Source organism: Mangifera indica, chromosome 17 (assembly GCF_011075055.1).
Source record: "Mangifera indica cultivar Alphonso chromosome 17, CATAS_Mindica_2.1, whole genome shotgun sequence".
Lineage (NCBI taxonomy): Eukaryota > Viridiplantae > Streptophyta > Magnoliopsida > Sapindales > Anacardiaceae > Mangifera > Mangifera indica.
The window spans coordinates 5,728,689-5,756,452 of record NC_058153.1 but is presented as its reverse complement, the minus strand read 5'-3'; the positions used below and the strand labels follow the sequence as shown (position 1 = coordinate 5,756,452).

At 32.4% G+C, this 27,764-nt stretch overlaps 3 protein-coding genes across 10 annotated transcripts; all 3 read left to right on the top strand.

Moving 5' to 3' along the window:
* The first annotated feature begins 2,006 nt into the window (after positions 1-2,006).
* LOC123199942 (actin-related protein 2/3 complex subunit 3) lies at positions 2,007-5,657 on the top strand. 4 transcript variants are annotated; one of them, XM_044614997.1, is made up of 6 exons: positions 2,007-2,236; positions 2,345-2,408; positions 3,502-3,548; positions 3,834-3,942; positions 4,019-4,288; positions 5,247-5,657. In XM_044614997.1, exons 3-6 carry the CDS (start codon positions 3,546-3,548, stop codon positions 5,387-5,389), a joined length of 525 nt encoding a protein of 174 aa, XP_044470932.1. In that variant the 5' UTR covers positions 2,007-2,236; positions 2,345-2,408; positions 3,502-3,545; the 3' UTR covers positions 5,390-5,657. The 4 variants fall into 4 exon arrangements, with proteins under 4 accessions (XP_044470932.1, XP_044470934.1, XP_044470933.1 ...); XM_044614999.1 differs by having other exon boundaries at positions 2,322-2,408; XM_044614998.1 differs by lacking the exon at positions 2,345-2,408 and having other exon boundaries at positions 2,007-2,241.
* A 6,397-nt stretch (positions 5,658-12,054) lies between these two features.
* Positions 12,055-16,368, top strand: LOC123200912 (ubiquitin C-terminal hydrolase 22-like). The gene is made up of 3 exons (XM_044616295.1): positions 12,055-13,048; positions 13,262-13,386; positions 15,170-16,368. The coding sequence occupies exons 1-3, from the start codon at positions 12,237-12,239 to the stop codon at positions 15,937-15,939; spliced, it is 1,707 nt and encodes a 568-aa protein (XP_044472230.1). The 5' UTR covers positions 12,055-12,236; the 3' UTR covers positions 15,940-16,368.
* Positions 16,369-20,313: 3,945 nt separating this feature from the next.
* Positions 20,314-24,509, top strand: LOC123200678 (translocase of chloroplast 90, chloroplastic). 5 transcript variants are annotated; one of them, XM_044616004.1, is made up of 3 exons: positions 20,314-20,616; positions 20,742-20,872; positions 21,897-24,509. In XM_044616004.1, the coding sequence occupies exons 2-3, from the start codon at positions 20,837-20,839 to the stop codon at positions 24,087-24,089; spliced, it is 2,229 nt and encodes a 742-aa protein (XP_044471939.1). In that variant the 5' UTR covers positions 20,314-20,616; positions 20,742-20,836; the 3' UTR covers positions 24,090-24,509. The 5 variants fall into 5 exon arrangements, with proteins under 5 accessions (XP_044471939.1, XP_044471937.1, XP_044471938.1 ...); XM_044616002.1 differs by having other exon boundaries at positions 21,829-24,509; XM_044616003.1 differs by having other exon boundaries at positions 20,732-20,872.
* Positions 24,510-27,764: the final 3,255 nt, after the last annotated feature.

The following is a 27,764-nucleotide window of genomic DNA, read 5'->3' as shown; positions in this document are numbered from 1 at the left end:
GCTGGTTATAAGTAACAATCTCTTCCTCCCTCCTTTGTACCTTTTTCCACTAAGAATGTTTATGAAAATATGGGATATGGTAGGGTTAAGAACTCGGTAGCTTCTATGAAAAAAAAAATTATGAAATTGTTGAGTAATATTACGTATATATATTTTTAGTATATAAATATATATTTTTTATTATATAATTGAATAATATTTTATTTTTAATTTAAAATTATTTAAACAGATAATAACATATATTAAATATATAATTATTTGTATACTTTAAATAAATACGTATAATTTTATTAAAAATTATGTTGAACCATTGCTTGAGGACTAAATCAAAAATGGAAATACATAAAAGAATTATTTATGAAATTGTCTAACCGAGAATATATATATATTTTTTACATATTTATTATATATATATATATATATATATATATATATATATATATATATATATATATATATATATATATATATATATATATATATATATATAAAATATATATTTGAATATGTTTTATATTTATTTTATATCAAATTGGACCACCTAATTGCTAAAACTACCATACACCAACGTATATTTATTCTCCTGTTTAAAGTAAGGCCAAAGGATCTAGGGTTTGTTGTATTTCTAAATTGATATTTGTTAAATATTAAAAATTCAAATATTCAAGTGTGGTATTCCCATCTAAGGTTCATTGTATTTCCAAATTAGTACCTGTTAATTGTTAAAAGCTTAAACACTCATGTGTGGACTATTAAAATTATCAAAATCAATTAGCATTATCTATTTTCTTACTAGGTTTAGAAAACTAATTATTTTATCAAAATTAAACGTTAAAATATTATATTTTCCCCCTCAGGATTTCTTTCTTTTCTCCTTCCCTTTTTTGGCATTGTCTCGGACCAGCTTTTCTCTCCCTTTCCTTTTCGATGCTATCACTAGACGAAGACATCTTGCCTTCATTCAAAGACAATGACAATGACAATGTCTTCATCACTAGATGAAGATGATCGTCTTTGTTTGGAGACGATGCCAAAAAAGGGGAAAAAGAGAGAAGCCAACTGAAGATGACAGTGAAAAAGGGAGATAAAAAAGAAAGAAACTTTAGGGGAAAAACGTAATATTTCAAAATTTAATTCTAAGAGAAATTATAAGTTTTTTAAACTTAAAGGAGATAAATAATGTTTTATTATTTTTAATATATTACAAGTTAAATGACGATTTTACCTGTAGAACGTAACTGATTCTGTTAATTTTAATCGCATATGAGTAGATGTTTGAGTTTAAAATAATTAATGGGTACTAATTTGAGTATGCAACAAGCTTTGGATGGGAATAGTTCTCTGGCCTTAAACTAATAATAAAAGGCCAAAAGACTATATCCTGCCTAAGGTTCAATGAAATGATAAATTTATTTTTGTTAACTTTAAAAAACCTAAATACCCACTCATTTGTTAAAATTCATTGTTAGGGTTAGGGTTTAAAATGTTATTTAACTAAAATATTTTAAAAAACTAAAAATTTATTATATTTTTTCCCTTAGATTTAAAAACTAACAATTTTTTTCTAATCCAAGTTTAAAAAGTGACCAAATCCCTCTTAGGGTTTTCTTTTCCTTTTTCCGGTGACCATCTCTAATGGTAGGTCTGTCCAAACTCCTCACTTGATCTCTGGCAAGAAAGGAAGGTACAATAAAGGTTGGTTATCGGTCAGGATTGAGGTGGTCATTGGAGAAGGGAAAACAAAACTTTAAGGGGGATTTAGTTACTTTTCAAACCTTAGGTTAAAAAGAAATTATTAAATTTTTAAATTTAAGGGAGAAATATGATAAATTTTTTATTTTTTAAGTATTTTTATTAAATAACATTTTTATTCTTAACTTTATAATAAATTTTAATAAATAGATAATTATTTGATTTTTTTAAAATTAATATGTAAAAATTTACCAATTCACTAAATCTTAAGTGTAAAATATTTGTGTACATTTAAGCGGCATTGCCCTTAAGTTAATTAGTTTCTGTTCTCTCAAAACTGATTCTTTTTCAAGTCCTTTCTCTCTAAGATTCATTTTCTCACAAATTCTCTCTCTCCGAAGCAAGGAATCTGGTGACGAAACGATTTGATCCAGCAAACTGACGACGACGCTTCCATAAACTTTGTCTAGGTCACGCACGGTCGGAGACGCAGCTGGAACACAGCGTTTGCTTCTGCACGGGAGCTGACGAAGCGTAGTCTGTGGTAAGTTGAGTATTTTTTTTTTTTAATTTTAAATTCTTTTTAATTTTCTATAGATGGCCGTTTCATTGTTTCAAGCTATTAATAGGTAATGTTTTACATTGTCAATAGCAACATGCGACATGTCCTTAATCAGGATTTCTGAAATCCTCTTGTTGGACTTTAATTGATCTAGGTAATTTTCGCATTCTAGCCGAGCAGATTAAATTTAAATCCATTTCTTGTTTTGAGTCCTCAATTAGCATCCTGTTGAAAATCACTTCTCTGAATTGTGGATTACAACGGATGTTAGTTGGAATGTCAGATAATAACAGTGTCTGCAAATTTTTTAAAAAATAAAATAAAATCTTTGCATTATTTTGCTTTTCCGTGAATATGATTTTTTTTTTTTCTTGTGTGTTGTAGCTGCTTTGATGTTTCTAAATATTCGATGTTTTTATTGTTTGATCAATGAAGGAATTGGGCATTGTTTATTGAATGGTTATTAGTTTGTTTGTCTGAAGATATGATATAAGTTTCATCGAGGTCTGTTTGTGTCCTGGGTTATATTACGAGACTTAGAAATTAATTCATGTGATGTGATGAACCAAAATTTGATCTAGATTACTGTAGAATTTTTTCATAAGAACTCAGGATAAGATAATTTTCTTGGTTGATTTGTTATGGTGTGATGAAGTGCGGTACTTAAATGCTTATCAGCATTGTTGTATAAAGATGTGAATTTTATATGTTTTGTTTTCTGTAGGTTCTGTTTGTTTGTCAGGAAATTGTTTTGTGACTAAAAATCATTTGAATCTATCAACACCACCAACAGTTTTCTTTTGTTTCACTCTGAGCCTATCATTTGTTACTGTAGTCATTGATTCATTTGAAGTAAATGCATTTTAATGTTCTATAAACCTGCAAGTTTTGGTTTATACTTAAAAGGTTATTATTGCCTTTAAAATTGTAAGGTCTATAGACTTAGATATGCTTGGGAGAGGTGAGGCTAGGTTTTAAAACATTAGTGTGGCTAGGATCATGAATATCATTTCCCTACTTAAGTTCAAATAATATAATTGTAATTTATAATTGTTTGAAAGGGTAAACTATGTCATTTACATATATGTGCTGGCAATATATATATAAAAGATGTGATTTGTTCTATCATGACTCCACTTCCTTGGATGTCCCATCATTGCCAATCCTATCAACATGTAAAGTAGTAAATATTCAATTTTCCTCACAAATTTTAGTTGTTTTAAAAATTGCAATTTTCATTTCTGCAGGAGTTTGGTCAAAATCTGATTCTTCTACCTTCATATATTAGCAAATGGTATGAGAACTTTTCCCAATTTAATTTTCTCAAACATTTTCTATGTTTATTATTCAGTATTAGCCTTATGTGATGATTAAGCAATTGAAACTGTAAGTTCCATATTTAAATTACATAGTTTATTAATTACAGTTTGTACATAAACTTGCTAAATAGGTTCAATGGCCTTCTAGGTTTTTGAAAAATAGGAATTTGATTAATTTTATGTTTGGTGCCTTAGTTCTAGAGGTTATGTAAATGAGCGATGTGCTTCCAGAAGTTAGAGATGGTGTTTTTTCTTAATAGGTTTATCACTCAAGTTTTGTGGATGAAGAAGGAATTACTAAAGCTTGTGGGTGTCCTTTACTTCCTTTGAAAAGCCATATAAAGGGTCCTGCCCCGGCCTCTGATCAAGGTTATATTTTTATTTTAATTTCTAAAAGATTCACTCTTTTGGCTTTTTGTTTGATAATGACATTTTTTTTTTCCAGATAGAACTGATATTGTTGATGAAGCTATCACATTCTTTCGGGCAAATGTCTTCTTTAGAAACTTTGATATTAAGAGCTTGGCTGATAAGCTTCTTATATACTTGACATTCTACATAAATGTGGCTTTGAAGAGGCTTGAGGGTTGCAGAACCTTGGCTGAGGGAACTAAAGCCATCATTAACTTGGGCTTGGAAAAGGTTCCTGTGCCTGGTGAGCCTAATTTTCCTTTTCCGGGCCTTTTCCCTCTTCCCCAATCACAAAAGGAAGCAGGTAAAGCTCATTCATGTCTATATATGCATTTAGTATTACTTGTATGTCATAGAGCTTATTGAATTGCTCAAGAATTTGTGTAACTTTTTTCCAAGTTACATCATTTAGGTCATGTTTAATTAATCATCTCATTCTTTGCACTTCATGATGATATTGTTGCCTTTTAACATTCTACTTAAGATGTTTTCATCGGTAGCTCTAATACTAATTTCTTTTAATTTTGTAAAAAAAAAAAAAAAAAAAAATCTATGTTATATCTCATCCTACAGTTGACTTGAAAATTTTTGGTTTCAATATGATTAGTACCATTGTTAAATGACAATGATTTCTTTCTATTGCTCAAATTGTCATGCACGTAGGGCTTAAACACCCCCTCCCCTGTTGTTTGTTCACCTTGTTTCTCTGAATTGAAAAGTACGTGTAAGAATGATAATCTTGAGCATAATTAAATTGGTTTTCCTTGTGTCTTCAGCTTATTTCATTATTTCTAATTATCCGGAAGGTACTTTGCTGAAACTGTAATGCTTGCCTTACAATTGTGATCAATATTCAATTAAGTGTTTAGTCACTCGGCGAATCTGCCCCTTGGAGGATTGATTTTTAATAAAAGTTGTTTGGCATGACCTGTTGCTCCATCATATGATATCACAGTCTGATGTTCTTAATAAAAGTTGTTGAAGTTTATAATATTTGAAAGTAGTTTCGTCATGTGCCTATCCAAAGGTATTAGGGTAGGTATAAAGAAACAACTTTTTTCCCCTATGCTATAACCTCCACTTACAATTACTCGATTTGTCAGTTATATTAATGTACGATATGTTTACAGTCACATAACCTGTCAAAATGTTCAGGTTCAGTCTAGTTTATAATACTTGACACAATGCGATTTGATTGACTACATTGAGTACTCAGACATTGATTTGTTTAATTGTTTTTGACTTTGGATTAAAAAATGCAGAGCTTCTTAGAAATTATCTGAAGCAGATAAGAGAGGAAACTAGTGGGAGACTGTTGAGTGTTGCATATAGACCTAATGGCACTCCAAATAAATGGTGGTTGGCATTTGCCAAGAGGAAATTCATGAACATCATTGTTCCTTGAATAGATTGCTTTATTTCCAATCAACAGGTAGCTGTATGATGGATTCTTCTCATGGTAAGCTGTGAAAATTCTGTTGCAGATATTCTCTAATGATAAGCTGCGAAAAATCTTTTCTGTTTTAAACTGTCACTTGATCCCGTGTTGAAATCTTTTACATTGAAGACTATCCTGTGTTGATAGTGAAACTTGAGAGTCAAACTTTCTATATGTAAATTGCCAAATTCGTTGTATCTTTTTTTGTGAAAATAAATGTTCATGTTTTCTTCAATTTTTGAGGGCAAAGAAAAGGAAGGAGTGGGAGGGGAAAAAAGAAGTTTCCTTGGGAGGCTTTGTTAATTATTTGGTTTTGAATTATATCCGATTGTAATCCAAGTTAAGGGGTTACATCTGGCACAACTTAGGGTTGAATTCGAATTGAGCTTGAGTTTGAGCTCTCAAGGGAGTAATGACTATTGTTGGGATGGATTCCTCTGTCTCATTCTATTGGATTTGTCTATCTTGCCCTTTGAATTAGGACATAGATAAACTCATTTTGTGACAAACTTTCGACTCCACAATCATTGAACCAAGTAGATCAAGAGTTATATCTTGATATATCATCAGAGAAGACTCAAATTCATTCTCTTTTATATATGAAGTTTTTATTTTTATCATTCAAACTACTCTTGGGGTTGTTAAGATATAATTTGTTCTTGGTATATTGACAATGAATACTTACTCAAGTGTTACTTCTTCTTTATATTAAATCATATCTTTCGAACAGCCTCACTAGCCTAATTATTATACTAAGTTTATAGTTTGGTTCGCTAGGCGGGCTTATCACAGCCTTATCTTGGTCAACGCCAGTTAAAGCCTGTTTTAATACTCTAAAATTGATTTCATTTTTAACAAAGTAATCAACTCCCTAGAGTGACTTTCGAATTGATCGAATTACAATCTCAAACTGAAAATCTTTTCAATTCATATATACGAGCTCTTGATCTAGTTTTTGGAAGCAAGAATCAACAAGGCAGTGTTTCTTTTTGCAACTCGATGATTTCATGGACGACAAACTAATTTTTGGCCTTCCAAACCTAGACTAGATTGTTGGGTCATTTTCTTATCAAATTTTGTAAAATCTAATTTCTAAGTGTTAGGCACAAAATCGCTAAAATAGGCAATCAGCTTAATTTGTTGGTGTTGACCATTCTTTCCAATTTAGTTTGACTTTTGTGCAACTTTTCATTTGCTTCTTAGTATGTCCTCGTCAAATTCTATTACATAAATGTCTTCATCTGCTTGATAATATGTCCCCGAAACTACTCTTTTTGGCTGATCCCTGAAGTTACCTAGTCTTTCTCAAGGTTTCCTACTTCTTAAAATAGTTTTATCCTAGCTTTGATACCAAAGTTTAGGACCGGATTTGAGTCGGTATAAGCTCACACATAAGTTTGTTGATCTTGTTTCATAGATGTTTGAGTTTGGTTCATTTGAAAGGAATCGAGTCTAAGTTCAAGCTCAAATCAAAATTTAAGCTCAGTTTTATACTAAAACAATATCATTTTTATGTGTATTTGTTAAAATAACATCATTTTAGTTTATTCAAATCAAAATTTTTAAGCTCATGATTTTTTAGCCAAACACTCTTAAAACGCAAGGTTGAAAATATTAAACTCTTAAACTCAAGCTTGCTTAAAGAATGCCAAAGTTGTAATAAGCAAAATTTTATGTGGAAATAAAAATCAAACAAACCATGAAACTTAATGAGTTGATTAACCAGAGTATGATCTTTTATCAAGTAAATATAGTTCAAGAGATATCAAACCGTAGAAAAATATGGAGGTAACCCCAAAAAAAAAGGCAACATATACTATTCGAATGTCCTAATTTAATAAAATTATATATATATAAATAATATGTATAATTTTATATACAAATAATAATATATCGTTATGTGATTGAGTATTATTTTATCTTTAATTTAAAATAATCTAATTATATAGTAATATATCAATATTTATATATATTATTTCTATTTATAATATTACTCGTGCTAATAATTTGGTAAGTAACTAAACAAAAACGAAAAAATAATAAAAAATGGATAGAATGGCAACGACATGGACTTAGTCTCCAACGACAACCATTGTAACGACAAAATAAAACTAAGCAGCCGTCGCATGTAGACATGAATAACAATATTGAGATGGTAAACCATTGTTCATGCATAATAAATTAATACAAACTAACTAACATTGTTATTATTATTGCTTTAGGTTTTTTTTGCTAAGTATTATTGCTTTAGTTTCTTATAAATAAAATAGTTAGAAATTATTATATTTCTGCTTGCTTTATTAAGCCGAAATCTTTCATGTTTTTACATAAGCTATAATCCTATGGTATAACATGTCAGAGGAGAACACTAATAAACAATGGCAAAAAACAGTAGATGAAAATTAGATACGTCAATTAAGTCAGGTTAACCTATCGTTTGGTTTGATATTGTAATATGTTAAATCCAATCTATGGGCCTTTCGGATAAAGTGGTGTGTTGGGATATAAGACCTGTAGACCAGTTTTGGCTTACTGTTTATATAATTTAAAAAATAAAAAAATTAATCAGTTAATTAATACTTATAATATAAAAAATTAATTAAATAGTGACGGGCATATATAAATTGGGTCTGGTCATTGGCCTTATGTATCTCATAAGTCAACTCAATCCGAAGGCCAGTCATTATAATGAGTCTTAGGCCCGACCCAATTGACCCATGGGTCCTATAAGCTGCGTTAGAGCTGACTTGACCTAGCCCATGAACACATCTAATGAGAACTTTGAAATACACTTTAAATCTTGAATATAAAATATTTATTTAACTATTTTCAATAAATGCATTTAGAGTGCGTTTGATTTTTATAATATTTTATTATTAAAAATAAAATTACCACAAATATAAATTATCTAAAAAATTACTATATATAAAATTTTTATATATTTGATAAAAATTAATTAAGATAAATAATTATTGTGTTTGTTTTAAGGTAAAAAATATTAAAATATTATTTTACTTAAATATTTTAGATATAATTATTTTATTCATATAGAGATTATTTTTTTCTTAAAATATTAATATTTAATAATATAATTATAAAAAAATTAAAATACCTTAATAATATTTTAATATTTTATGTAAAAATGAAAATTAGATTACATATTACCAAAATAATTTTTTTTTCTTAACCAAATACCTCGTTAGTCTATTTTATTGCTACATAAGCTTATAAAATTATAACCCTATTATAAGGGTAAATCATATTCCTATAATTATATTTAGTGTATTTGTTCGTTTGAAGTTTTTTTTTTTTCTTAATTCTGCAAAATAACAAAGCAAATTAGTTGTAACTGTTTTCATGATGAATTATACAAATTTTATAATTGAATATTAGTTTGAATTTAGTTTTTTTAAAGTTTTAAGTTTCTCTTCTTTTTTTTTTTTTTAATTAAAGGAAGGTTTATATATTGAATGTATTAGAGGTAGGGCTAGATTCGAGTTGAGCCGAGCTGAGTTCGAGCTCGGCTCAATTTACATGTAATTAAGCTTGAGTTAAAGCTTGAACTCGTGAAAGTCAAGCTTGAACTCGGTTCGACTCATTTTTCGTTATTAAAATGAAGTCGTTTTAATATATATTAGTCAAAATGAAGTCGTTTTAATACATATTAGTCAAAACGACGTCGTTTTGTATCAAAATTTATAATTGAAAAATTTGGCGAATAGCTCAAGCTAGAACGAGCTCGGTTCGAGTCCAACCCTAACTACAGGTTTGACTAGACTTTCTTTTGAATATAAAAAACATGTTTGAGAGTTTTAGATAATATCAAAAACTAGATGGTTCATAATATAGTTTATTTATATAGACATTTGAATGGATATTTAACGGGAGTGAAGTGCTCGTTACAAGCATGGTACAATTGTTTTAATTGTATGACATGTCATCGAAATGATCGTTCTTAAGGCATCTATGGTTGTTCAGGTAATATCGAATCAATCATAATTAATTCTATGATTAACACTTAAAACACAAAATAAGATATTAGATAAGGTCAACTAGAAATAAGGAACAGTTGTTCCTTCAATTGGAATACTTGTTTACGTTGCTCTGTTATTTTTCTAATATTTAAATATCGTTTATTCAATTTGAATAATGTTAACTCTTAATTATTTCAATTCAATCCCTTCATGTTTGGGTTATTTTAGTGCGGTCCCTTAAGTAGATAAGATCACACTTAAATCCAATAATTTTATCGAGCTTGAAACCATCATTTCAAATTACGAACACGATTTACTCTATATAACCCAAGACCTATAGAGCTAATGAATAACTACTTTTATGTATAATCTATAGACTTTTTATCATATTAGTAGTGAGTGGATTCATGATGAATTTATAATCAATTAATCGTGCACATATAGATCAAGACTAATCTCTAACAAGGTATCATGATCACCCAAATGATAAAGTGTTATCGATAGACAAGAACTTATCAATAATACGATTACTGTATAATTTGATCATTTAATCAATTGATATTTTATCAAGGTTGAGACACAAAAGTACTAAATACCTCATATTATCCTTAATTTGCATTAGATAACTTATGTAGCATCAACCATATGGTATTGCTTTGATCCAAAACTCAATCCAATTAAATAAACAAATTTAAGTGATCATTGACATCTGTTAGTATGTCTAATTGATATATTTGATTTCATATTCGAAAGTGATAAATATTTTATTGATTTACCATAGTCTTATGAGAGCTCTCTCTAGAAGTTTTATCCTTTAAAGACTGATTCTACTTCTTTTTCCTATTAATGCATGATAAAGGAAAATCATAATAATTATTATAAACAATTCAAAAAATACCCTTTTAAAAAAGAAAAATATAAAAAAAAAATAAAAGATGATATATTAAATCACAATAACTAAAAGTGTGTAATCAAATATTTGTTTTATATATCAATGAACGATAAATAAACATCCACATAAATAACTTAAGGAACAACTAATAACAAATGTCTCTCTAATACATTATCCATAGTTGACATGTTGTCACGCAATTACCAAATCACTATCGTTTGCAAAATATAAAATAAACATAAGCGAATAAAAAACATTAAGTAAGAGTCTTTACTTCTACGATATTTCTTTTGATTCATTTTCACATTTCTAATATCTCATTTCCTACTTGTTTTCTCTCTCATCATCCATGACAAATCTCTAAACCTAGACTCTAATGACATGAAATGCAAATGTACATAAAATCATCTTTTTCAAAATCATTTGGTGAAAGAATTTTTCAAATCAGTATCATAAATTCATCAAAGTATGTATGCCGATTGGACTAGTTTAAGGTAGATACTCAACACCTTGACCATATGACTTAGTCTCTCAAATTATCACAGTTCAAAATATGTATAAATTTATCCTAATACTATTCTGTGGGTAAAGTCCATGTACTCTCTCATAAAGCCTCTTTGTTGGTACACACCTCTCCATGGGGATATGTGGTAAATGACGAATCCTCTGCATAGGTATAACACCTCTCTGTAGATGTATATTCTTAAAGAAGTGGATATGAGAGGTTTGAGATAGAAGTTTCAAATCACTATAAATCGTTTGAGTAATCTTTTATTCTCTTTATGTAAATTACAACATTTTACTTATTGTTCCCTTGCTTATATAAGTGTTAATATTGATTTAGTTTGATTAAGTATTTAAGTATGCAATAATTTTTATAACTCCTATTCACCTGTATAAGAGTAATTTAGCCATATTAGTTTTACAAATTCTATGTCCACGGTTTAATTATTAATCGATAATACAAAGTACCTTAAAGAGAATATGTGTATAAGAGACTACACAAGGTGATTAGCTAGATAACTTATGTATGTGCAGCTCTACTCGAATATGTCTAGTTCGAACCTCCTCTTGTATTGGGTTTTTATATTTATAAGACTTGAGAGGAGAAACTATAATCAAATAGTAATATTTGAAAATTCTTAATTCATTTATGATATTAAAAATTTATTCATATTTTGATTGAATTAAAAAGGAATACTTACAATAATGAAATTATTTTAATTGAAAACGAGGATATAACTTTCCTTTATAATCACATAAGAGAATAAGAAAATTCTTTTGAAAGATTTCGAACATATTTGCTAGTTGCAAAATGGAAGGTTTATTCGCATTTCTTGATATATGTCCAAAAAAGGATGTTCTTTGATCACAAATTCTATAACTAATTATTGGTCACACTTGCTCAGACATATTTCTTTGAAGGAACGTCCCTTTGGGAGATACCTTGCATATCAGAGTTTACCATATAACACTGGCATAACAAACCTTGAAAATAGAAAAAATAATATAATAATATATTTTATATATTAATAAAATTGATAAAATATTATAATTTTTAAAGAGAAGACTTGAGTTTGAGTTTTTACCGTATTTATAAAACTGATAATTGTATTTTAAGGTTTATCTTTTCGGAGAAACCAAATTAAGTTCAAGATACTAAAAAAAATTAATTATAAATATTAAAGTATTCAAATTAAATAAGAAAAGAAAAAAAAGACAAAATTATTTTTTTCGAGTATAAGTACATAAGAATCCCCACCTGACGAAACATTATTCTCACACTCCCACGCTTACTTTAATTCGTCCGCATCAGTCCTCGTGCTCCTTCACACCCGTGCCCTCCATCTTAGCCGTTGATCTCATCCCTCAATCCCATCCATCCATCCATCCATCACCCTTATGTTATCCTACAAATCTAGGGTTTACACCGCCAATTTTCATCACCATGTCATCCAAGATCAATCACCACCACAAAATCAACGGTCAGATCTTTCCCCAACCATGTCCCCATCTCGCCGACTTCCGCACCCGTAACGGCTCCAAACCATTCCGAGCCCTGCAAGACTGCCTCCGCATCAAACCCCCCGGCGGTCGCGCAGCCATCCGCCGTGACCCCTCCGAGGTGCCCCGTTGCGGCGCGTGCGGCGACGCATCGAAACCCCGCCTATTCGCCTGCGTGGCCTGTGCCTGCATCAGCTGTCACGCCCATCCACATTCCTCCCACGCGGAGGCTCACGCCTCATCGCGGTGTGTTCCTTCGGGTCACGAGATCGCCGTGGATGTGGATCGGGCCGAGCTCTTCTGCTGCGCGTGCGGTGACCAGGTGTACGATCGTGATTTCGACGCGGCGGTGGTTCTGGCCCACTCGACAAGTTCAATCCAGCCGTTAAAACCTGAAAATCTACGGAAACGACGACGTATCGATTACCGTCCTTGGAGCCCAGATTTACGAGAACGGGCCTTGCTGGCTAATAACGCAAGCCCAATTGGTACTCTGAACGGGAGTTGCAGCAATCTGCCGCGGGGATTACGTGGACTTAATAATTTGGGGAACACTTGTTTTATGAACTCGGTGTTACAGGCATTGTTTCATACTCCGCCGTTGAGAAATTACTTTTTGAGTGACAGGCATAACCGGTACTATTGCCAGTCCAAGAATGGCGTTAGGTTGTGTTTGGCTTGTGACATGGACGCCATGTTTTCCGCCGTGTTTTCGGGGGATCGGACGCCGTATAGTCCAGCAAAATTCTTGTATAGGTTAGTTTGTTTTGGTTGTGATCTGCCTTCCGGGATTGTTATGAGTTATTAGATGGAGTGAGACAAAAGTTTGTAGCTTGTATTACATGCTGTGGGATTATGGGTAATATGGGATTTGTTATTTTACTTTATTTACTATGGGTAAATCTTTTGATTGTGAGCTGTAAAGGGCCCTTTTTGAAATGGGATAGATTTGTTGTTTTTGCGTTGCAGTTGGTGGCAACATGCTTCTAACTTAGCAAGTTATGAGCAACAGGATGCTCATGAATTTTTCATATCCATGCTTGATGGGATCCATGAGAAGGTAGAGAAGGATCAACAAAAATCCCGAAGTCAAGGTAAATTGCTGTTTTTTAATAGTTGTAGGATGTTTCTTCTGTTTCTTCATACATTGGTTAGCATGATCCATTGGTTTTAGATATAGCAAAAAACAGTATTCAGTGAGACAGTCATACAGTGCCGTTGATCAAGCTTCATCTACATTTCACTGATAAGCGAAGGAATTGATTTAGGTGGATAAAAGAGAAAAATGAAAAAAAAGTGCCTATATGACAGTTTTATTCGATAGCTGGAGGTATTAAAATGTCGAACCCTTTCTTGTGCTTGAAGAGTGTGTGAAATTGATCAAAGCATCAAAGTTGGGAAGGTTTAGTGTGTCTTTCTACTTAGTTTGTTGATGGTTTAGTGTAGCTTTGTACCTGGTTTGTTGGGTGGTTAGAATTGTGCTGGGTTTTTTTAGAATGTTCCCTCCAATGCCACTCTTATAGTTGTCTTGATGTTTCTTTTGTTGTTTATATTTAGATATTTTCTTTAATCATGGTTTAGTTGTACTCATGCGTGTTTGTCAAGCTGAAAGTTGGTACGTTGTCTTTATCACCTGACATATATATACCATTTGTTGAGTTTAGATTGGAATTCCATGCCTATTATTATTCTCCATTAGCAGCTTAGCTCATGATCATTAGATTGTCTAACTTTGAGGTTTAAGCGGAAAGAAGAAGTAAATAATGGCAGCAGCGTATAGATTATTAAGAACACATTGTGTAATCCAATCTTGATTAAGTCACTGTTGAAAGTGATATATTTTTGGAGCATGAATAAAACTAGCTGTCACACTAAGACTTCAATATTATATATATAGAGATTACTTAATGTGCTTCTGATGTCCGACTCTGTAATATTCTAGTTTTCTTTGTGATCAAGATGATCCAAAATCCTTTTTCAGGATTAAGAAGTAACCACAACATTTAACTGCAGGGTGAGTGTTTTAGGTTCCTTGTTTGTTGCCCTAGGAGTTGCCAAGTGCTTCCAGATTTAGGGATAATACTCAACCTCAACCTGCAGGCTTGATGATGTCATCTGCTTCACTCCTGTAAGTCAACTTTTTCTAGCAACTGGTTTCATCATAGGGATCTCTTGTCTTCATGATTATCTTGTTAACTCAACCTTTGCCATTTATAGTGTCTTATATTATGACAAAGTTGATACCAGTCCTAGAGAAAGAGCAAGAGTTGCCTTAGGTTTTCTGCAAGGATAAACTTCCTTCTGAAATATTTTGAGGACTTTGATCCTCCTTTCTTCTTTGTGTCAAAAATCCTTCAAGCACCCTCTAGTATTGGTAGAGATTTTGGAATCCCTTTCAAACTGGATAAAAGTTTCTGCTATTTGGCAGAATGTTTTTTTTTTTCCCATATTCAAGTTTCTTTTCTCTCACCCCTTTTACCATGTAGGTGTTGCAATTGTTGTATTTTAACTTGTTGCTAGTTGGTTTTTTCTGACTATGGAGATCAGGTTTTAGTGGTTCTCAGTTTGTGTAGAGCTAAGATTCCAAACAACATTTTTACTGTACCATTTGACTTTTGCTAAAGAGTAGATCTTATGTATGTTTTTGGGAGAATAAACTGGAATTTTGTGTTGTTAGTGCACTAGATATTCATTGACTTGTGTTTTATTCATGGAAATTATGTATGCCCATTTTTATAATGGCAGAATTCTTGTAAAAGGAGTATATATATAATTTCAAATTTTAGATGTCCTGTGAAGCATCTGCCAGCTCAAATATTCAGTCATTTGTTCAACATGTCAAATATGTTACTAACCTTTTTTTTCTTGGTAGTGCAGGCAGTGGAGAATGTTGTATTGCTCATAAAGTGTTCTCTGGCATTTTGCGATCTGATGTCATGTGTATGGCATGTGGTTTCACATCAACAACATATGACCCATGTGTTGACTTCTCCCTGGACTTGGAACCAAATCAAGGCTGTTCTGCAAAGACAGTGCCAAAGTCAAATCATTCTTGCAATGGCGAGGCAGATTCCATGAATTCAAGTCAAAACTGTGGAATATCTACCTTGATGGGTTGCTTGGACCGGTTTACAAGACCTGAAAGATTGGGGTCTGACCAAAAGTTCTTCTGCCAACAATGTCAGGTTAGGCAGGAGTCTCTTAAACAGATGTCCATAAGAAAGCTTCCATTGGTTTCTTGCTTCCACATCAAAAGATTTGAGCATTCTTCTGTTCGAAAAATGTTGAGGAAGATTGACCGTTACCTTCAGTTTCCTCTTTCGTTGGACATGACACCTTACCTTTCTTCTTCCATCTTAAGGGGTCGATTTGGGAATAGGTGTTTTCCTTATGATGGGGATGAATCAGATAGTTTGAGTGAACTCTCCTCAGAGTTTGAGTTGTTTGCGGTTGTCACTCACACAGGCAAGCTAGATGCAGGCCACTATGTGACTTATTTGCGGTTAAGTAATCAATGGTACAAGTGTGATGATGCTTGGATCACTCAAGTCAATGAAAACGTTGTGAGAGCTGCACAAGGGTACATGATGTTTTATGTGCAGAAGATGTTTTATTACAAAGCAAGTGAGAAGCAGGTTGTCTCATGATTCTTCAAAGAGAAATGAGATATGGCTGATAGACTCAATCCAACAAAAAGCAAGTTTGGATAACACCATTGACAACTATGTTTAAGCATGGAATGCCACGGCTAGATTTTTGTATACTGTATATACAGATTTCTTCGTGTCACCAGTTGCTATACAAATTGGCAGAAGACAAGCTGATCAATCAAGTATTTGATTGGTAGTTAATGATCGTCAATCGGACTGTAAAGTGAGCCTAAATTTTTGAGGCATCAGATATTTGAGAAAATTAATTTAGAACAAAGTTCGGATTCATTGAAAAAAGTTTTCTGATCTGATATTTTGTTTTCCATTGTTTGGAGTGGTTTATCAGTGTAGTGGTGGTATTTACAATGTTAACAATGTAAATGGATTTTGTTTTGAAGTAAAAGATTCAATTGCCTTAGTTCATAACTCATCTTGACATTGTGTGGTACATTCTTTCAATAACAGATTTTGCGCGGACTACATGAGGTCTTAATATGATAGTCTTTTTAACTTTTCTGAAATCCAATCTGCAAAGTTGACAGCCACAAAATCCAGGAATATCTGCAGGGGATCTGCTAAATTTATGAATTTGATGTTGAAATGTTGCATTTTAAGAGCAATTTGCTTGGGATCATCCTTAACTGTTCCAATGATACAAAGGAATAAAATTAGGTGTCTTTGTAATGAGTATTAAATTGTGTATTGGGGATGACTTTATTATTGGTATTCAAAGTGATATTCCACATGACATTACTCACAAAGAAGTGAATACTGTTGAGCAGGAATGAACATGTCTTACACCATGGGTAGTGAGATTGTAAGATAAACACCAAATGCTGCCACCAAAGCTGATGTCCAAACTACCCCTAAATCCCTAATGCCATATAACTGTTCACCCAAAGGGGATTTTTCCACCCAATGTTTGACCTTATAGCCTTTTCCACCTTTTGAATGTATAAATCATATTTCATACCCAATACCTAATCCCATTAATGGAAATTTGACTCTAACTCTATACAAAGATTTTAATTATCATATTATCTTTGATCTTCTTTTTACTTTTTTTTCTCTTTTGTTCTCTCTATTTTCATTTTTTTCTCACTCATCACGATGACTAGTGGGTCAAAACTTGATTTTTCACCACCTCCATCTTCATCATCAATTCTACCTCCAACAACATTACCACATTCATGATCATCATCATCTCCACCTAGATCATCACCACCACATTCTTCATCATCATCTCCACCTCCATTATCTTCAATTTTGTCGTCATCATCATATTACCTTAGGTTTTAATTATTGTTTTTAGATAAATAATAATTAAATAATCTTGACGTTTGTTTGTGTTGCCAATTTGTTGCCTAGGCTATGTGGATAGTGGTAAAGAGTGAACTCAATGAGTCGTTTAACAAAGTTGAAATTTCTGATGGAGGAAGTCTTTCTACACTTATGAAATTGGTGGCTTTATATAGGTTTCTTTATCCTTACGCGTTCAATATTGTTGTAGATCTTTTTCTGATTTTGTCTAACGCGAAATTCACTCCTTCTTGATTTGTTGATGTTGATAGGTCTAGATTATTTCCTTTGTTCTTCCTTCAACATCTACTTAGTCCTTATACGATCAGGAAACTTTTGAAGATTCTTTCATTTTCTTCATTTATTTTCTGCAATTCTTCCTGATTTTCGTTCTATTTCCTACAAACAAAAAATAGCAATAAAATAAAATATCTAAGAATTTTATTACTATTTAATTTAAAATCCTAAACTTAATTATAGTTTAATGCAAAATGTTTACACCTTTAGACATAGTATATGAGTGTATAAATTTAATGCAACATCACACTAATATCATCTCATGATGTTCAACAAAAAATATTTAGTATGTCTACTATATGATATCATTGCCTAATTGACATCACGTAGGTAGGAGACATTTCGATGATTTGATCTTTTGAGAATTCATATCATCCGAACACTTCATATACACACAATTTATTTAATAAAAAAATTAATAATCAAAACTGAAGCAATATATGAATGTGAAAAAAAGGAACTCTTTCTTATATTATTATAAGATTAAATACACTAAAACCAATAACACCATTGGTTCCTAGGGTATATATTAATAGGAACTCTTGGGCTTTGCATATAGGTAACATCAACACTTTTATACTTAACCTTAAACAATCGTCTGAACTCGATCCATGTCATCTCTACAACTTTGAAAGTCTTCTCAATCAAATTCCACTAAACTCAAGTATCTGCCTTGAAAAGATAGATGACATATAATTCTATTTATAAGTTATCTCAAAAAAGGCCATGACACCTTCAACTGCTTCTAACCATTCTTCGAGTGTGGTTAGGTCCTTGGTGCCTACATATTTCAAAGATTGATGCATGGTTGAAAGACCATATATAGGGTGCAATTGGGTCCTTGCTACAATTAGAATCTTTACAAATGTCTCCTTTATTGAAACTTGTATTGGTGGTGATGTTAGAATTAACTCACTTACTTGAATTGGATTGTCATTCTGCTTCCTTAACACTTATTAAGTTCCTGATGTCAACAACTTTTATTATTGACTAAAAGGCTTGATGAATTAGCCTTGAATCTTGTGTCTATGGTGGGTCTCCTCATTGGCTATTTCCATTATACCTATTTGATCTCCTTATGATTCTGAAAATCCCATAACAATAAGTCTCAAACATATTTTAACAAGTATAACTTAAACTTAAATTTATAGTGATCGACTTCAAATGCGGTCAACGTAGCATGAGAAACTTATTTTCTTAATTTAAATTAGCTACATACATCTTAGGATAATCGTGTTCTGATATCACTTGTAACATTTTCTTCAAAAGTGCTTCTCTTAGGAGGAAAACATCACTTACTTAGAGTATTTCAACATGCAATCAGTTAAAATTTCTTCACACATTCAACATTCACTTGCAACATTACCAAATTACCCTTTATTAAAAGCAAACGAAAACAAAAAGGATATCTACAAATCATATATAATCATCAGACATCAAACAATTGTGTGTAGCAAAAATAACATGTCTAAACAATTGTTCGAATGAAAAACACATAAGTTGAAAAATGACACATATGCCCTCACTCATTGACTATCACTCATTCCATAGCTACTATATTCATTTTCACTTGTAAAACATGAAAAGAAAGGGGGAGAGTAAAAATCATTCAGTAAGCAAGATACCTATCTTTTACTAAATTCCTAAAATACCTATGACTTGATCCATCTTAACTAGGTCATCATGAGTTTGTCACCAAACTTCAGTTATGATGACATGGATACTACTACTTTTGTAAGAATACTCGGGAAGATCTACTACTTTTGTCTACTACTTTTGTCACCAACTAAAGTATGCAGTCTCGAGCCTTGTGCAAGTTAAACTCTAATAATAGCGATAAGATTTGATAACACTTTGGTGTCTATTATAATGTATAATGAATAAGATTGTGGCCATGAAAGTAAATAAGATATAAAATTTTTAACACAGTTTGACTTGATGATCAGAAAACCTACGTCTATAGTGTAGTTATTGGTTGTTGCTTACAAAGTATGTCTTGAAGAGAATGTACACAAAGGGAATATATTTATTTATTTTAGGGATTTGTTCATTAGAACCGATAATTTACAATAACTAAGTTATCTTGATTGGGAAGAAGGGGATAACTTTCTTTTATTGTCATGAAAGAGAATGAAAAAATTCTTTTGAAAAATTCAAAGCAGATTCATTAGTAAGTAGAAGTCTTTTTACTACCATGGGTTGAAAGGTCTATCCACATTCTTTGATGTATGGAGTGCAAGGGATGCTCTTTGTTTATTAAACTTGTAACTAGTTGTAATTATTTTGAAGATTTCATTGAAGAGATGCTTCTGAGAGAGATATTTGAAGGGTAGGGGAATACCGCACAACAATATATCATAGAAAAATTCTAAATTTCAATTGTAGAACTACAAATTTTATGACAAGACCTTGTGAAAAATTAGGGTTTAACTGACATAATCTTCCTATGATATGACAAACTTAGACAAATTAATCTAGAATTGAATAATAAAATATTATAATAAAACAAAACCTTAAATTATCTAGTATAATAGTTGCGATTTTAATTATTATATCTCAGAATTTGCTTATCTGATGAAGTCGGATAAGATTTTCTGATCATTAAAAAAAAAAGTATTTTCGAAACCAAAGAGGGGGATTTTCTTCCTTTTCTCATTAGAGGTCAAAATGTAATTCTGCCTCGAAACAACGGATGACGCAACACAATGTCTTGCTTCCAATCCCGCCCAATACACGTGTGAATGACAAAATCTTATCAAACAAAATCGTGCTGCTATTTGCAAATGCTCTCATTTTCGTATTTCTCTTCTCCAAAAGCACAACAACAAACAAAAAGCACAACCCTGATCTCTCTCTGTCTCATCTAATCCTTCTACCCCTTCTTCGGCTACTTCTCAGCCTCCCCTTCGTTATCACCGTACCCACTCTCAACTCTACCGCCACCAACTTCCCTTTCAATTCTGTTATTCGTTTCACCGAATTGGTTTATTGTCTCACGCCAAATGAATTTTCCTCGTTGAAGCCGGCTTTTAATTCTCATCGCTTTTTGAATTCCGCCTTCAATTTTCTCTGTTTTAGGTGATTAAATCTTGTTGTTAATTAATTATTTTTAACCGTTTTGTGAGTGTAATTATTCATTTATGTTTTGGGTGTATTTGGTGGATGATTTCTTTAATTGGCGTAATTTTTTTAGTATAATTCAGGGCAATGAAGGGTGTTAGAGACTGGGTTTTCTCTCAGTTATTGTCAAATTCACTGGCATCATCCGGGCCCCTGTCAAGCGGTAGAAGTTTCTTTCATGGAGGATCTCCTGATGAAGAGTTTGACGACCGAGGCATTGCCTTTCCCCTGCCTCTTTATTTTAAGTTAAATTTTATCATTTTAGTGTGAATTTCTGTAAAATGTGGATTAGAACTGTGCCATTTAGTTTAAACCAAGTGCCAAGTATACATTGATTTTATCTTCATAGTTCAGGTAATCCAACCGATGTCAATTGCCCTTACTGTTTTTTAATTGATTTCCTAGTCACTTGGAGTTATTATTATTGTACCCAAAAACATCATTTAAGGCGCCTGATTGTTTTGTTTTGTTTTTCACATTATGTTCTTGAATTATGTGTTCTTCGGTTTTGGGTTGTCAGGGACCAGTCAACATTTCAAACTGATGGATAGTTGTCAACCACCATCTTTCTGGGATGTTTAAGTAAATCAGTAACTATTCTTTTGGAAGCATTACATTTTAACTATGCTTGTTATTTTGCTCTAAGGAATAAACTTTTTAGTTAAATTATCAATGTATTGATTGAGTGTTTCTAGATGGGGCTCTACACACCTGTGTATGATTTTAGTTATTTAATTTTGAGTTACTTCTTCAGACTATATATCAGAGAAAACTCTATATAAGGAGAACTCTAGTATGCTTATGTCTCGGCCTTGGCTTCCCTTGGACTTTGGAACATGGAATACGCCAATAAGGGGGTTTTTCAGCATTTTCAAGTCTGTGAGACAGTTTTCTTATTGCTTTTTTTTTCTTTGAATTGATAGTTTAGTGTGTAGTGCAAAATATTCTTTTGGGATGCACAATTTTCCTTCCTAGATTGTCAATTAGAATACAGCTTTTTTAATTACATCTGGTGCTTAGGCCCTAGATTTTCAGATTGTGCTGTATTGGTGATAATGCTGGTAGGAACTTGTTCCAGTGTCATGTTCCAATTTGAGTCTCTGAATTGAAATTTTGTTTTGCTGTTGTCGCGTATTTTTCAGTAAGAGCTTATTGTGTTGTTATTTTCAGCTCACACATCCAGTTTGGTAGCACCACCAGTATCTCCTGATGCATCATGCGTTTCTGATGTTAATCAGGGTTATGGACCTCATCAATCGCTGCAACAAGTTCTAGTTGAAGATTCCACTCGATCTAATAGTCATAATGTTGATGAAAAGAAGATGGGTCCTTCGGCAAAGATTGAAGATCTCCAAATTAAGTTCCTGCGTCTTATTCAACGTGTTGGGCACAGACATGATGGTCTCTTGGTAGCCAAAGTTTTATATCGGATACACTTGGCAACTTTGATACGAGCTGGAGAATCAGATATGAAAATGGTCAACCTCAGAACTGACAGAGTTAGAGCAATAGCAAGAGATCAAGAGGCGGCTGGTCTACCTGAATTGGATTTCTCAATTAGAATACTTGTACTGGGAAAAACAGGGGTTGGTAAGAGTGCAACCATAAATTCTGTATTTGATCAAATAAAGACTGAGACTGGTGCATTTCGACCTGCAACAGATCACATCCAAGAGGTTGTGGGAACTGTTAGTGGGATAAAAGTAACTTTCATTGATACCCCTGGTTTTTTACCTTCTTCTGCAAGGAGTATAAGGAGAAATAGGAAGATTATGCTCTCTGTCAAGAAATTCATTAAAAAATCACCACCAGACATTGTTTTATATTTTGAACGTCTCGATCTCATCAACATGGGCTATAGTGATTTTCCACTTTTGAAGCTAATGACTGAAGCTTTTGGTTCTGCAATTTGGTTTAACACCATCCTTGTCATGACTCATTCGTCAACTCTTCCTGATGGACCCAGTGGGTATCCTGTTAGCTATGAATCATATGTGAGCCAATGCACAGATTTGGTGCAACATTACATACACCAGGCAGTATCTGACTCCAGAATTGAAAACCCTGTGCTTTTAGTGGAAAATCATCCTCAGTGTAGAAAAAATGTGAGGGGGGAACCTATCCTTCCAAATGGACAGGTTTGGAGGTCTCATTTCTTGTTATTATCCATATGTACCAAAGTTCTTGGTGATGCTAACTCCCTTTTGGAATTTCAAGACAGCATCGAATTGGGGCCCTTGAATAATGCCCGACTTCCTTCTGTTCCTCATCTCCTTTCCTCTTTTCTCCGTCATCGCTCATTATCAAGTCCAACTGCAGCAGAGAGTGAAATGGATGAAATATTTGTTTCGGACATGGATGAAGAAGATGAATATGATCAGTTACCATCAATACGGATTTTGACAAAAGCCCAGTTTGAGAGATTGACAAAATCCCAGAAAAGATCCTATCTTGATGAGCTTGATTGCCGAGAGATTCTTTATTTGAAAAAACAGATGAAAGAAGAGTTTCAAAGGCGGAAGGAGATTAAGCTTTCCAAGGAGGAAAATTCCCCCAATGACAATAATCCTGATAATGAGGTATATCCAGAGGCCATGATGCTACCAGATATTGCAGTCCCTCCTAGTTTTGACCCAGATTTCCTGTCCCACAGATACCGCTGCCTTGTGACAAGTGACCAGTGGCTTGTGAGGCCTGTTCTTGACCCCCGTGGATGGGATCATGATGTTGGCTTTGATGGAATTAATTTGGAGACAGCTTTGGAAATAAAACAGAATGTCCTTATCTCAGTTGCCGGACAGACAAGCAAGGACAAGCGTGATTTCAGTATTCAGTCAGAGTTTGCTGCTGCCTACGAGGATCCTAAGGGGCCTACTTACTGTGTTGGTCTGGATGTTCAATCTGCTGGTAAAGATCTGATCTATACAATTCACAGCAACACAAAAATGAGGAATCTCAAGCAGAATGTTACTGACTTGGGGGTTTCTTTGACATCTTTTGGGAACAAGTATTATCTTGGCACAAAGCTTGAAGATGCCTTACTGATTGGGAAACGACTGAAGTTGGTAATGAATGCTGGCCGAATGGGGGGTCCAGGACAAGCTGCATATGGCGGGAGTTTTGAAGCAATTTTAAGAGGGAGAGACTACCCAGTGAGGAATGACAGCATCAGTTTGACAATGACAGCTCTCTCTTATAATAAAGAGCTAGTATTAGGTGGAGTTTTCCAATCTGAGTTCCGGCCAAGTCGAGGGATGAAAATGTCGGTCAATGGTAATCTAAATAGCAGGAAAATGGGACAGGTTGGTATAAAATTGACTAGCTCAGAGCATATGGAAATTGCTTTTATTGCAGTTTTTGCAATTTTCAAGGGTCTATTCCGTAGAAATGCACCTAAAGATAGAAGCACGGAAGCATTGGATAGATGTTAAGTTTTGGCTTTTTGATACCAATGAGAAATGAATTTTGCGGTGGCCTGTGCCCTGGAATTTTCACCTTAATTTTTAGGTTAGTATTGGAGAAGTGTGGCAGGGAAAGGTATGGATAGACACAGTTGCGATGTTGTCTGAAAACCCATAAAACTCTGGTTCGATTTCTCACTACAGAATGCTGTTAGAGGTGGCGTTTATGGCCACAGAGGTTATCATCAGGTAAATTGGTGATAATTGTACAGGAAATCACTGAGTGAGTTTTTCTTCAGATTTATGTAGTAAGTCGAAATAGAAATAAGACAACCAAAATCTGTTTTTCTACTTCATAATAAAATCAGAGCGTTGCTGCAAGCAATGTATCATGATTACTATATATAAGGAGTTGGGATTCTGTTGAAATGGAAAGTGTGATTGATAGAATTGATCTTGTCACGTCTAACTCAATGAAGATATATAAAGTGTGAAAATTGGGGTTTACAACTGATTTGGCATGTTATGGAGTAGTTAGTTGTAAACATTTTTATGCCAACAGATGGTTAAATAGGTTAAACTTGTAATGATTTCTAACTATAGAAAGTGATATAATTTTACCAATATAACAATCACTTGATGCTTTCATATGCTCTCATTTAGTAATGATTAAGATTAATATTGTAATTTTATTAAAATATTGTATTGTATTTTTAATTAATTAATGACAATTATGTTGGTATTTATAGATTATAAAAATCATCGTAATGACAATGAAATAATAATTTTAAAATTTTAAGTACATTAAAATCTACCATAAACACTATACCAATAAAACTATGTATACCCATTTTTTATATACAATTTGTGTACACAGATGAGGTGTCATCATGTGTTTGAATATTTTTTTATCATATAGTGACAAATGTTTTAAAATCATCTAATTACATGATGACACATCACTGTATACATAAATTATGTGTAAAAAATGGGTACACATAGCATTGCTCAACACTATACAAAAGATTTACTTGTAGTTATTGCTATGTTAACATACTAAAGACTATATAAAATTAAGGGCACATATGGTGTTTGAAGGAATGTGCCAACGTTGGTGGCCCCTTCTTTTTAATGATGCCAAAATTAGGTTCTTACTTGTTTCTTATCCAAGTACAGGAAAACACCTTTCTATCTACAGGAGGTACAAAAGAGGCGATGGACAATCAACTTAGGTTTGCTAGAACCTTTATGCACAGTTTGGATGATGAACGATAGTACATCTTCTTATATAGGAGACGATGTATTATCAAACATCATCAAACATAGTTGTTTACTTGATCTTATTCATATATTGCATGATTCGTAATAATCCATATTTTGAGATGTGATAAAATCTACGAATAAGGTCAACCCGAGATAATGCACGAATGTGCATTGACCATGTACGGTTGTGTGTGACTTGACAATTATCCATTTCCAACCTTATCTTTATCTTATTTGATCAAGTCAACTACATGTTATTTCACCCAAAACATTTACCTTCGGATTATTTCACTTTAGTCCTCAAAACATTAATAGTATGTTTTGTGTCCAAACATTTTACAAGACTCCAAACCAATAATTTAGATATCAAACCAGATTCATCTTGAATAATTTAATGCCTTTGTAAAATTCGATCAACCCCAATTGTATGTGACTCATAGGCTCTTCATCGAGTTAGTAGTGCACAAATTTGTGTTGAATCTACAATTCAACAATCATCCATACATAAACCAAAATTGACGTATAGCAAAATATCATAACTACCCAACTAACGAAATGTTAGAGATTGATTGTTAACCTATCAATAATACTGTTATCGTATAATCTGATCTCTTTATCATACAATATCTCTTCAAGGCTGAGTTTGGGGATGATTAGTCCTCTCTATCAGTTTGTCTCGAAATGATATGTTGTACTGAAAGCTAATTCTTTGCCTAATGACCTTTACAAACTCCCTATCATGCTAACATAAATTTAATATCTTTATTTGAAACTGTTGTTTTAGGTACTCCATGCAACTTGTCTACTTCTCTCTTATATAACTGGCCCAACTAATTAGTGGAAATAGTGTCTTTCACTACTAGAGAGTGTACTAACTTGGTTAATCTATCTATGTGTCATCGAGAGCCCAACTATGAAGTTTGTGGAAATACACTCTCATTTCCACTTTGATAAATTGAGAGGTTGCAATATCCTAACAGTCTCTAACTTGATGGCATGTGAGACATTTAGCAACAAACTATTAGTATATTCCCTAGGAACCATTCGTGTTGTCGGTTTCAAGATATTTAATCTTGTATATAATCTTTTAAATAATTTATTAATAAAAAAGTAGCTCTTTTGTACATATGCATAAACCATTTCCTTTATTTTGTAATAGTATAGAGTATGTGTATGAATTATCTAGATGACTCATTTAATACAAACTAAATCATCGAATTGTTTCCAACGGAGGTAATATAACTTGGACAATTATATCACATAGTAATATACTGAATATCTTCGTTGAATCTTATGAGATGATATTAGTGCAGATGATTATAATAGTAATGTCATTACGATATTAGTATGGATTAATAGTTAGAAAATCGTTTTTTGAACATGACCAATAACAATAAGTCACATGATCATTAAATCGTAGTCAATGACTTATCATAAGATTGTACTAGTGTACAAAGTAATTCTTTGACTTGAGATGTCATGGTTGGATTCGATACAGATACATGTGATTCATGTCTCATAAAACAAACAGTGTTGGTCATGTGTTATTTGTATGTGGAGAAGAATGATGGTCAAGATGAAATCTGTTAACTCAGAAAATATTGGGTTTTGAATATTCGCTCATTCGACCTAGATCCAAGTTCTGAAGCCAACACCAATAAATATTGAAAATCAAATCTCTAGCTAAAGTATAATATAAGTCATATGAAAGATGTTCGTTATGATATGTTTTGAATATTTAAATTGATGTTTTGTAAAGAATGGAAATTAAGACTTTGACAATTCATGAGTCCCAAATCGATCTAGATTGGACAATTGAAAGATATTATCTATATGGAACATACGATTGGAGATTTTAGATTCAATGGAGTGTTTTTTATCGTGGTTTAGAGGCTATGACACATTGCTAGATGTTTGTTATAGTCATTGAGTTTCCAAATACACTTTCGGATTGTCCGAAAAAGGATTCATGGCTACACAACGATAAACCTAAAGGGTCACACCAATAAACTAAGCTTACGAGAGTGAGAATTAATTATCTGGGGTTGGTTAGCACATTCCGAAGGATAATAAAAATCATATAAAATGTTATATGGATGCAAAGATAACACTTTAAAAGTTAAAGTGTTAGTGAGATGAAATTAATGTGGTAAAATATTATATATATATATATATATATATATATATATATATATATATATATATATATATATATATATATATATATAATAAATCTTTAAATCAACATTTTGGTGGACCAAAATAAAATTTTAGAAAATTACAACTAATCACCATTATAAAATAATAAAGTTAGTTCATTCAAAAGTAGTTAATACATTTTAAACTAAAAATTCTCTTATTAAAATTGCAAAAACTGTTTCTCTCTCTCTATCTCACAACAAGATTTGTCTTTTAGCTTTGTGGTGAACTTTCTTTGGAGAT

What these genes read in the sequence shown, in the direction of transcription:
- LOC123199942 (XM_044614997.1), top strand. An exon ending in TGCCCCGGCCTCTGATCAAG is followed by an intron (nt 3,943 to 4,018) that starts GTTATATTTTTA and finishes TTTTTTTTCCAG; the next exon opens with ATAGAACTGATATTGTTGAT. An exon ending in CCAATCACAAAAGGAAGCAG is followed by an intron (nt 4,289 to 5,246) that starts GTAAAGCTCATT and finishes TAAAAAATGCAG; the next exon opens with AGCTTCTTAGAAATTATCTG.
- LOC123200912 (XM_044616295.1), top strand. Translation starts at nt 12,237, where the DNA reads ATGTCATCCAAGATCAATCACCACCACAAAATCAACGGTCAGATCTTT. An exon ending in CCAGCAAAATTCTTGTATAG is followed by an intron (nt 13,049 to 13,261) that starts GTTAGTTTGTTT and finishes TTTGCGTTGCAG; the next exon opens with TTGGTGGCAACATGCTTCTA. An exon ending in ACAAAAATCCCGAAGTCAAG is followed by an intron (nt 13,387 to 15,169) that starts GTAAATTGCTGT and finishes TTGGTAGTGCAG; the next exon opens with GCAGTGGAGAATGTTGTATT.
- LOC123200678 (XM_044616002.1), top strand. Translation starts at nt 20,746, where the DNA reads ATGAAGGGTGTTAGAGACTGGGTTTTCTCTCAGTTATTGTCAAATTCA. An exon ending in TGAAGAGTTTGACGACCGAG is followed by an intron (nt 20,873 to 21,828) that starts GCATTGCCTTTC and finishes TGTTATTTTCAG; the next exon opens with CTCACACATCCAGTTTGGTA.